Source organism: Tenrec ecaudatus, chromosome 11 (genome assembly GCF_050624435.1).
Source record: "Tenrec ecaudatus isolate mTenEca1 chromosome 11, mTenEca1.hap1, whole genome shotgun sequence".
Classification (NCBI taxonomy): Eukaryota; Metazoa; Chordata; class Mammalia; order Afrosoricida; family Tenrecidae; genus Tenrec; species Tenrec ecaudatus.
In genome coordinates this window covers 104,746,170-104,757,011 of record NC_134540.1, presented here as the reverse complement: position 1 = coordinate 104,757,011, position 10,842 = coordinate 104,746,170, and the positions used below count along the sequence as shown (strand labels likewise).

Here is a 10,842-nt window from a genome sequence, read left to right as displayed (position 1 = left end):
TAAAGACACTTTTTATAAGCCCAGTTACAGAACAGCACATTTTAACTATAGGAAGAACAGAAGTCCTTTTGGCTGACTGGAGAGGGTTTTATCCTGTGTCACCTCCCACCTCCCCTCAACCTCCTCCTTCTTAAAAATTGGTATTTAGAAGTTACAACTTTGGCTGAGATTTTCATGGTTTCCCCTTTTCCCCATTTACACTTCCCTAAAGCCCTGACAAAGAACTTTTGTTTTTGGTGAATTTTACAGAGGGAGCTCCCCCACCACACATGTGGTCTTTCATGGGTCAAGGGTTGTCCAGCCCAGTAGTGGCTAAGACGGCTGAATCAAAGGTAACCTGCAACTTAATATCCTGCTGATGAGCCTGTAGAATTTATGAGTCGGTGATAGCAAGGACGGTGCTGGAATTCTGTGAAATCCTCCTTTTTTGTTGGAAGGGGGTGGGGTAGGCCTTGGTTACATTAGACAGTTTATTTCACGTTTGTTTCCCTTATCTCTTGCCCCAGCTTCCCCACTCTCATTTCCCTCCCTTGCTTTTAGAAGAAAATTGAAAGTTTGAATGGTAGGCAATCAAGTGCTTGTGCTTTTCAATTTAAGGGTCGATTTTGTTCCAGTTCCCCACCCACTCCACCCACCCTTTCTGATCTGCAATAGATGCCTGTGTGAGAGAGTATTTTGCATGTGTTTATACACTGTATTTGTGTACAGGGACACGAAATACACATCTTACCACAAAAGAACTCGGTCCACACTATTCACTGGCATCTACAAACTGGAACGAGGTGAGGTGAGGCGCTCAGTAAAATGAATGCTTGGAGGGCAGCGGGGGTTGTCTATTTCTGGAAGGCAATTTGAATTTTCCAATCGCCCTGTCATTCTCTACACTCGCCCAGAAATGAACTGCCGTCTGTGTACCTATGGGTCTGCCACGCCGATCTATTTCACATATAGCAAAGCCGCTAAGGAGGACTGCCCTGCCTCAACTCCCCTACCTGCCCCTCCCCCACGTACCCACCCAGCCCCAAAGCAAGCTCCGTTAGATTTAGAAAGAACGATTTTAGAAAACTTACAAAGAGGGGGCGTGTTTGCCCGTGGAGACACCACCTCAGATCGGCCCTTCCAGAAACCTGTTGAAAAATTAAATTCACTCTCACCGTCTGTAACGCAGCTTTGATGATTTCTTTTTTCCTTCACGAAGGAACCTGAGTCTACTTTGAGACAATAGTTATAAATCTGAAAGCCTTTACAGGTTTCTCACCCCCACCCCCACCCCTTGCTCTCTTTCCTCCCTCTCTCAGAAAAAGTACTGTGTCATGAGGGAAAGAGGTTTTGCGGTTTGTAGAGAAATAAAGCTCTTCTAAGAGGGGACGGCGACGTGACTTTGAACTTGGCTCAGCTTCTCTATGTCCTGCAGAGAGAGAACTGGAGCTGGGAAAGAATAGCCCGGAAGGCCCAGACCCCGGGGGCTCCGGCGGGAATTACCGCGTCCCCCACCACCCCGCCGCTCGCAGCTCTTGGAATCCGGGGCTAGCGAGCGCCCAGCGGCGCCATCCCAAGCGCAGACACAGAAAAAAGGAAAAATCAAAGGGAAAGGCGAGAATGGGTCTTCGGAGAGAGGGAGGAAGTGAGAAAATGGGAAAGAAGGAAACTGGAGGAAGTCAAACGGCTCGCTCGCAGGAATAATGTGCAGAACTCCTAATACCCCAAAGCAATCTTTAAGAAACTGTTTTCTTTGGGAAATACTTTTGGAAGAAGCCTTTCCAATTGTTCCTCTCTGGGCTCCTCGCAACAGAAATAAATTGATGGGCAGGTATAGCAAATAAACAAGTGGTAGAAGTGGCGCTCTGGACCGTTTTTCATTGATTCAATGGAGCAGGGCAGATTTTGTGCCTGTAGATTGGCTCGGTTCTTTCTAGCGCACTCCCAGGTCCCTTTCCGATAAGGGGGCCAAGTTTGGCATCTGCTGCCCCCCTCCCCCGGTCCCCTTTCGTAAAGAAATACGGAAAAGACACAAATGTCTTCCTTTTAGTAAAGTCAGGGATCTCCAACCGCCAAGCAAATTCTCGAGCTTTTACACAAGGTGCCCCGGCCTCCATCCTACTTGTCTACCCGCCCATCTCCTCCCCCAGCCCCCAGCCCAATGCGGGGGTGGGGGGATGGGGGTGGGGTGCGGTGGACAGCCCGGCGGTGCCCGGCCTCTCGCCTTAGAAGTGTCCTTTCAGAGCCACCTAAGCCCAGAGCGGGTCTGTGCTGCCACGCGAGCCCCAGGGTTTGCCAGCAACCGTGAGATGGAGGCTTTCCGATAAAAATAAAAAAAAATTTCAACTTGAAATTTTGCAACACGCATTGATTCTTTTATGTTACTTGCATTTATTTCAACTCCCAGAGGTTTAGAAATAAAAGGTGATGTCCACACCAGCCAGGCGAAGAAAGAAGCTAGCTTCAGTCCTTCCCTTCGTACCGCCTCCGGGCGGGCCAGTCCGCCCTCCCGCTAGCCCTGAGCGCGAGCTGGCGCTGCGGGCCAGCAAATACCCACACCCTGCAGCCTGCGACGCCGGCGCCACCCGAGCGGCCAGGCGGTCCAGCTGACCCCACTCGGGCAGTGGCCGCGCTGATAGCAACTTCGCTGCTCCGCCACCGCCCGGGGAGGGGGGGGGGACTCCCCGCGCTCGAAGAAGGGGCGAAATTTAAATACCCTTTGGAAAGATTTGAACTCTAATAAGAGACTGGTGCTTTCTTCTCCAGAGGCCCTGAGCCCGACCCGCTGTCCACTCCCGGCCTGAGTCTCCCTGCGCCGCGCGCCGCGGGCGTCCCTGCACTTCCCACCCCACGGTGGCAGCAGCCCGGGCTTCTGGGCATCCACCTCGAGGGCGACGCGGTCTTTAAAACCACTTCCAAAACAACCCCCTGCCTCGCGGGGCCGCTGCCCAGTGTTTACGGCTGTAATTGGAGCAGGACGAGAGCCGCGGGGGGAGCGGAGAGCGCGGGCAGCGACAGTGAGGTCCATGGCCCAGGGAACGCTATCCGGGTGAGCGACCCGGGAGTGACGGGAAGAAGGATGTTTGGTTTTATCCGTGCCCGCCGTCCTGCACCTGTGTTTTCGGTAACACGGCAAGTTTACAAGGAAGGAGGGGACGTGGGTGCGAGACCCGGGCCAAGAACTTGGGCTCAGACGACTCCCGGTCCCGGCAGAGCGCACCAGGAGGGGCCCCAGGCCAGCAGTGGCCCCGTGCGCGGTGCCTCCCGCCGGATGACCCGATGGAGCAGCCAGTGGGTCTAGATCTGGAATCCTGGGGGGGGGGATCGGGGGGGAGTAGATGACCGCCAGGAGTGGCTCGGCTCTCTGGGGAGGGGTGGCCTCTACAGAAGGGTGCGACCTCGTGGTGTGCCCCCCGCCCCCTCCAGGTCCAGGCATAATCAGAGCTGGGCGACCCGAAGGCCCGGGCCCGCACTTCAGCCGCCCAACTTCGAGACCGTGGGGCACAGCTGGCCAGGACTCGGAGCAACAGCGCCAGGCTGGCGGGCCGTGCGGGCGAAGCGGGCGAGTCCGGCCCGCGGCCACGCTAGCGGGCGGCTGCAGAGCGCCCGGGGCTCTAGGGAGGAGGGACAGGGCCGGCGTGGAGCGGGGGCGTCGGATTGACAGGAGTGAGGCGACCAATGGCAGTGCGGGGAGAGCGGGCGGGGCGGGAGCCGCTGTTAAAGGGGCGGCGTGACCGGGAGGCCTGGCCCAGAGTGGGAGAGAAAGAGGGAGGGAAGCCGTGGAAGACTGGGACCAGCGGACAGGAGTGGGGTGTTGGGGAGGGGGGGGGCTGGGTGGACGTAACAAGAGGAAAAGGAGGAGACAAAAAAATAAAAAGCGGCGGCGGCGGCGCCCACTGAAATAAACAAAGGCGGAGGAGGTGGTGACACACAGCCCAACGCCGCCCCAGAGTGGAAATCCGCTTTGGCCTCTCACGTTTGCTCAGGCTGCAGACCCGGCTCGGTCCTCGCGGGGACGGCCACGCGTTTCCAGGTCGGCGGCGCGGGCACACTCGGGTGGGGAGTGAGCGCAAGCGATCACTTTTGTATTGTTATTGTTTTTCAGTCCTGTCCCCCCCTTCCCCTCCCCCTCTTCGCCTTTTCCCCTCCCACAGCCCCCTCCCCCTTCCCCCGCCTCCTCCGCTGGCACAACTTAAAGAAAGAAGGAGCGGCGCGCCTCTCCCTTCATCTGGGGGAATTCGTAACCGCTGCAAGTTTACTACGCGAGGCGCCGGCAATGCCAAGCGCGGAGAACCAGGAGAGGGACAAACCCTGTGGCCGGCGTAGCGCCAAACAATAACTGTCCCGCGCGGGGCGGCGCGAGCTGGCCTGGGGGAGGGCGGCTTGGGGGAAGGAGCGGCCGCCCCAGTGCCGGCGCCCCCGGAGCCCCGCCGCGGTCAGGTGGAGCCCGGCCAGGACGCCGAGGGGGAGAGCGCCCTTTGGGCGTGCGCATTTCTAGCCTCCACACCGCCTCTGGGCTTGGATTCCGTGGCTTCGCCGCAGCTGTGATTTCGCTGTTTTTCCGAGTGCCGATTTGTGCGGCCGGACCCCTAGGTCCGCTGGGCGCGTGAGCGAGTGTGTGGGTTCGTGCGCGCGCGAGTGCGCGCAGGGTGGGGGCCGCGGCGCAGCCCCGGCGCTGCGCTCGCCCCCCGGCGGCCCCCCTCTCCGCTCTGATCAGCTCCCCACACCTCCCTCCTGCTCCCTCCTCCCGCCCGCCCTCCCTCCCCTGCACTGCCTGCCCGCCCCCGCCGCAGCTCCTTTAATACACTTTGGTTCTCCGCCTAGCTGAGGACTCTTCTCCTCCTCCACCTCCTCCTCCGCGCCTCCTCCACCTCCTCCTCCTCCTCCTCCTTTTCCTCTCCCCGTTCTTCTCTCCGCGCCTGGCCGCCAGAGGCAGATCCAGGCTGCAGCAGCCGAGTCGGCGGGCGCCGGAGCGCGACTCCCCGGGCTGAAGACGCCGCCACCGCCGCCGCCTGCGCCCAGAACCGGGCGGCCACCGGACGCGTCGTGCGCCGAGCCGGATCCGGGACAGCGCGGAGGTGCAGGGCTCGCCGGGGCGGGCGGGCGCGCTGGCCATGCTCCTGGACGCGGGGCCGCAGTTCCCGGCCATCGGGGTGGGCAGCTTCGCGCGCCACCATCACCATTCGGCTGCTGCTGCGGCGGCGGCGGCCGCCGAGATGCAGGACCGGGAACTGAGTTTGGCAGCGGCACAGAACGGCTTCGTAGACTCGGCGGCCGCGCACATGGGCGCCTTCAAGCTCAACCCCGGCGCGCATGAACTGTCCCCCGGCCAGAGCTCGGCATTCACCTCTCAGGGCCCGGGCGCCTACCCCGGCTCCGCTGCCGCGGCTGCTGCCGCCGCCGCGCTCGGGCCCCATGCAGCCCACGTCGGCTCCTACTCCGGGCCCCCCTTCAACTCCACCCGGGACTTCCTGTTTCGCAGCCGCGGCTTTGGGGACTCTGCGCCAGGCAGTGGGCAGCACGGGTTGTTCGGGCCGGGAGCAGGCGGCCTGCACCACGCGCACTCGGACGCGCAAGGCCACCTTCTCTTCCCTGGTCTCCCGGAGCAGCACGGGCCGCACAGCTCGCAGAATGTGCTCAACGGGCAGATGCGCCTCGGGCTGCCGGGTGAGGTGTTCGGGCGCTCGGAGCAGTACCGTCAGGTGGCCAGCCCGCGGACCGACCCCTATTCGGCAGCGCAGCTCCACAACCAGTATGGCCCTATGAATATGAACATGGGTATGAACATGGCAGCGGCCGCGGCCCACCATCACCACCACCACCACCACCCCGGTGCCTTTTTCCGCTACATGCGGCAGCAGTGCATCAAGCAGGAGCTCATCTGCAAGTGGATTGACCCTGAGCAGCTGAGCAACCCCAAGAAGAGCTGCAACAAAACTTTCAGCACCATGCACGAGCTGGTGACCCACGTCTCCGTGGAGCACGTCGGCGGCCCGGAGCAGAGCAACCACGTCTGCTTCTGGGAGGAGTGCCCGCGCGAGGGCAAGCCCTTCAAGGCCAAATACAAACTGGTCAACCACATTCGCGTGCACACGGGCGAGAAGCCTTTCCCCTGCCCCTTCCCAGGCTGCGGCAAGGTCTTCGCGCGCTCCGAGAACCTCAAGATCCACAAAAGGACCCACACAGGTAACCTCGGGCCGCCACAGGATCAGGGCACAGAGGGGAGAGAGGCTGTGGTTGGTTTATTGGGAGAAGCGCGCGGACCGCCACCCCCGGCCCTGAAATGGTAGCTGTTTTTGTGTGTGCCAGCAAGCCAGCCAGCCGCGTATTTTTGTTGGAGAAGGAAAGACTATTATTGGGTTGGGTTTTTCCATTTGCGGAAATGGTGTTTTAAGTGATCAGTGAAACATCAAATGTATGTTTTGGGTGATGGAAACGCTTCGTTTGCTCAGCCCTGGTTAATAATTTCCGTTCTAAATGAAATGCACCATATCAAACTGGTCCCTCCGTGCCCGGGAATTTAGCCCAGCCAGGGTTTTGCCAGCTTGCCTGAATGTGCTTTTCTGCTCCGCGTGTGTGTCTGTCTGAGGGCCCTGTGTTTTCCCACTTGTTTTACTTGAGGTCCAAATGCCCTTCCTCGGACTGTTTTCCATGAAACCAGGCTAAAGTTGTAAAACATTTCTCATTTCTGAAGTGTTTTAAAAGCCCGTTTGGGGGTGGGTCCCTAGGCTTTACGGGGGGTTTGCAGCAGTTTGTGAAATTCTCTAACGGGCACCGGCGGGTTTAAGATTCGAAACTTGGAACTTGGACCTCCAAACCCGGGCAGCAAGAGCCCCGGGCAATGCGGCCCCGCCGGGGGGAATCGCGTGAGAACTGAGAGCCGCATAATAACGTGCCTCCTGTCTCATAGATTATTCATCTATGACCAGGTCCCAGCCAATATCGCACCAGACGATTTCCTAAAAGAAAGCCAAATGTTTTAGCAACTTCCCCCGTCAATATTTACTCCGAAGTGGGGATGAGCCAGCGGCCTATTGTTCTCTTCCGGGAAGGGAGGGAGCCGAGGTGCGAGACAAGCTTTTAACAAGGTTTAAAATTCGAGAAATTTATTTGCATGAAATGCTCGCTTTGGAGTCCTGTGCCTGAGCGGATGTCTTTACAGAACAATTTAGGTGCTAATGGAATCTAACGTTAAGTGGTCCCCTTTCCAACTGGAACGTTGTTTGAGTCCTCACACCTCTAAATGACTCCAAGCATTTGGAATTCTGGCAACAGGATGCTGAGACCGCCAGAAAATTAAGCAGGGAGATTTTGAAAGCCTTTGCTAATGCCCCTACCCCCACCCCCTAGGCTGTGCCACACAACCAACCATCATTAGCTGGATGCTGCCTTCTCCTTCATATTTCCCTTTTCTCCCTTTATTTTTTAAAGACTGGAGGCAAAGCTAAACTTGTAGTTAATCCAATCGGCAGAATTTTGGATGGAAAAAAAAATACTGGCACAGCCACCACCCACAACCCCGTCCCCAAACAACACACAGCAACTCCAAAACTAATTGCTTACTGGCCCCAAAGAGAAGCCGACAGTAGCTCGGCAGCCTGTGTGATTTTAATAATGCCCCAAATATTTTGTCATAATAACAGCTTCTCCATGGCGTGCCCAACTTGTGAGAAACTGCGAATCCAAGAAGCCCTATAGAAAGGCGTGCAGGCTGGGTGCTTGCTTACCCCAAGTCCGTTAGAAATTTGGGGGCGGAGGGGTCTCAGCTTTGAATAAACGTAAATGTTAAATAAACAGTGTTTGGTAGGCATGTCGTTAATTTCGTCTTGGGCTGTCCGCAGAAGGAATCTCACCTGTCTAAGGGACCCAGCTCCCTCTCCCTCCTTCCCCCACTCGCGGAATTCTTTCTCCCCAGTCAGTGGAGGGTCCCAGGGCAAAAGGTGTCAGCAGCCAGAGTCCCTGTTTACCGTCCGCAGGGGAGAAGCCATTCCAGTGTGAGTTCGAGGGCTGCGACCGGCGCTTCGCCAACAGCAGCGACCGGAAGAAGCACATGCACGTCCACACCTCCGACAAGCCCTATCTCTGCAAGATGTGTGACAAGTCCTACACGCACCCCAGTTCACTGCGGAAGCACATGAAGGTATCAGCGGGGCGGCCAGCTCTGGGACTGGGGCGCGCAGCCGGCCCAGCGGTGGAAGCCGATGGTGGCCAGGGCCCACGCGGGTTGGTCCCCTCGGAGGGGCGCTCCTCGTCGGGAGCCCGGTGCCACACCAGCTGCACTCACACCCAGTCCCCTCTGGTCTCCCCTCCCGGTTTTTGTCTTGCAGGTCCATGAGTCCTCCCCGCAAGGCTCTGAGTCCTCCCCGGCCGCCAGCTCCGGCTACGAGTCGTCCACGCCCCCGGGATTGGTGTCCCCCAGCGCCGAGCCCCAGAGCAGCTCCAACTTGTCCCCGGCGGCGGCGGCGGCGGCGGCGGCGGCCGCTGCGGTGTCGGCCGTGCACCGGAGCGGAGGCTCTGCAGGCGGAGGAGCGGGCGGCGGCTCCAGCGGCGCTGGTGGCGGTGGTAGCGGCGGGGGCGGCGGCGGGGCTGGTGGCGGGGGCGGCGGCTCCAGTGGGGGCAGCGGGACAGCAGGAGGCCACAGCGGCCTCTCCTCCAACTTCAATGAATGGTACGTGTGAGGGGCCCTGGTCTCTCTCTCTCCCTGTCCCCGACCCCACCCTGGTGAAGCAGCCCTCCCAGTGCTAGCTCCAAGGGGAACTTGTGATCGTGTTGTTGTAATTATGAATCTGATTTTTATGATACCGAAATGATTTTACCAGCAGAAGGATTTTTTAAAGTTCTTTTTTTTAAGCTAGGCATGAAAAGCAAAAAAAAATCACTTCCAAGAATCTCTGCAACTAAAATGATAAAATAAATAAAAATTTTAAGGTTTTTTTTTTAACCAAGAAAAATATTGAACCAAACCCTCCTGCCTCCTGTCCTTCCCCATGCCCCCTGTCCCAGTCTCTGACAAACTGTACATAGCAAACTCTTTCCTTCCTTCCTTCCTTCTCTGAGGTGGTTTTAATGGATTCTTGGTGTATAGAAGTTCGTCTGTTTGTAAAAAGAACCCCCTGGTTGTTTTCCTTCTTGCCTTCTCTCCTTTCCCAAGTGATGGACTTTCTCCTCTCTCTTTTTTAGTTCGCCCGGTTTCTTTTTTCAGTACTGTGGAAGAAAATGGCTTATTTTGTATTGTGGTATAGAATATTGTGTTCATTTTTATGAGGCAATTTGATTGTAAACTTCATGCAACTATAGGCTGGAAAAAAGAAAAAGGAAAAAAAAAAGAACTGTGCCAAAGTCTCCCTTCTGTTGTTACTTCTTCGACACACCAATCCACAGCACACACATACCACCACCGCTTGTGAATGTATTTTTCTGTTAGCTGGTTTTACCTGTGATGTTTAGTGCTTTTGCAAGTTAAATTTGTTAGTTCCTGTATGAAAGATTGTGGGGTGGGGGGGAGTAAACGTTGTGCCGTTAGCTTTTTCCGTAATGACACACCCTTTTGTAAATACCCGTTACCATATTTATCCATTTGTAATTAAATTATGGTATTAACTTGCTACAGAGGAAACAATATTTATAAAGAATGTTTCTTAACTATAAATATGTACACTTGTGGGCATAAACTGTTTCAGATTTTTTATTTGAAGGTTTTAAGTGGTTTGATCATTTCTTGTGATATGTTTTGAGAGTAATGCATACAGAAATATAATAAAATGTGTTGAAACTGCATGAACATTGTTTTTTTTCCCTCTAGTAATGTTATTAAAGGAAAAACAAGGACAGCTAGCTGAGGGTTTGTATAGTCCTTTCTGAGAGTGAATGAGAGGCCCCTCCACACATTCTGGGATAGAAGGTGTATGTATGCTATTTAGAAATGAGGCCAGAACTGCCCCTTTGGCAGAAAGTCTCAAAATTATTTTCTCCATTCTTTGTTTGGTAGCTGAGAATGAATTAAATTTTTGGAAAGGCCCAGTCAGGACGGCTGCAGGAACCTTCTGAGGTTTTAATGGGTCCATTATCTAAGGGAATGCCTTCCTTTCTTTGAGCTATTTGGGCTGGATTTAAGAGCACTAAACATTTCCTTATTCTTTGTTTTCCCCATTCCCTGCCCCCTTTCCTTTCCCTCCCTCTGAAAAGCCGAGGTACTGTTATTTTTAATTGCAAGTTCTAAACTGAGCTGAGTACTTTTGTTTTTGAACTTGGCCCAGTGATTAAAGTTTAAGGGCCTAGTTCTATGAAAAGTTTTTGGTCCCCCCCCCTTGAAATTTTAAGCAGAGAGCTTGCTTTACAAATTCTGCTTATCTGCACAGCTGCTGTGCTTCAATAAATAGGATGTTCAAGAGAACGTGATAAATTAAGCACATTTTCTTTTGTGAAAATGGATAGGAAAGCAACAGACCGTTGGCCCAAAAGGAAAGAGCCTCTTCAAGAACCCGGGCAAATAAACATGAACAAGATAGAAGGACTTATATTGTCAAGCTTTCTAAAGTCTTAGCAACCTTGTCATCCCCTGCAGGAGTTTATCAGAGTTGTCCAACAGAAGATGCTCTGAGAAAGAAGTATTTTTAATAGCCATGGGGAAATTTTAATTTTAAATCAGTCATTTAGACATCTTCATCTCCTTGAATGTCCCCTCTAGTTTCTAGAGACCCAAGCAGCTCTCAAGCCACCCTGTGCAGTGAAAAGCAGCACTGACCAGTACAGGGATACCTTCATAGGATCTCTGAGCACAGCAGCACCCATTGCTCCCATGAGTTACCCTCCTGCCTGTGGACTGATGCTGCAAGGCCAGGCTCAGTCCAAGGGCCTTGTGTG

General features: G+C 55.1%; 1 protein-coding gene across 1 annotated transcript; it reads left to right on the top strand.

Annotated features, from left to right (window-relative positions):
• Positions 1–5,093: 5,093 nt before the first annotated feature.
• Positions 5,094–8,657, top strand: ZIC2 (Zic family zinc finger 2). Its single transcript, XM_075562613.1, has 3 exons — positions 5,094–6,165; positions 7,956–8,119; positions 8,307–8,657. The coding sequence occupies exons 1-3, from the start codon at positions 5,094–5,096 to the stop codon at positions 8,655–8,657; spliced, it is 1,587 nt and encodes a 528-aa protein (XP_075418728.1).
• The last annotated feature ends 2,185 nt before the right edge of the window (positions 8,658–10,842 follow it).

Bases quoted from the DNA above. Each gene is read 5' to 3' on its own strand.
- ZIC2 (XM_075562613.1), top strand. From the start codon at position 5,094: ATGCTCCTGGACGCGGGGCCGCAGTTCCCGGCCATCGGGGTGGGCAGC. The intron at 6,166-7,955 runs GTAACCTCGGGC...TACCGTCCGCAG, and splicing joins CCACAAAAGGACCCACACAG to GGGAGAAGCCATTCCAGTGT. The intron at 8,120-8,306 runs GTATCAGCGGGG...TTTGTCTTGCAG, and splicing joins CACTGCGGAAGCACATGAAG to GTCCATGAGTCCTCCCCGCA.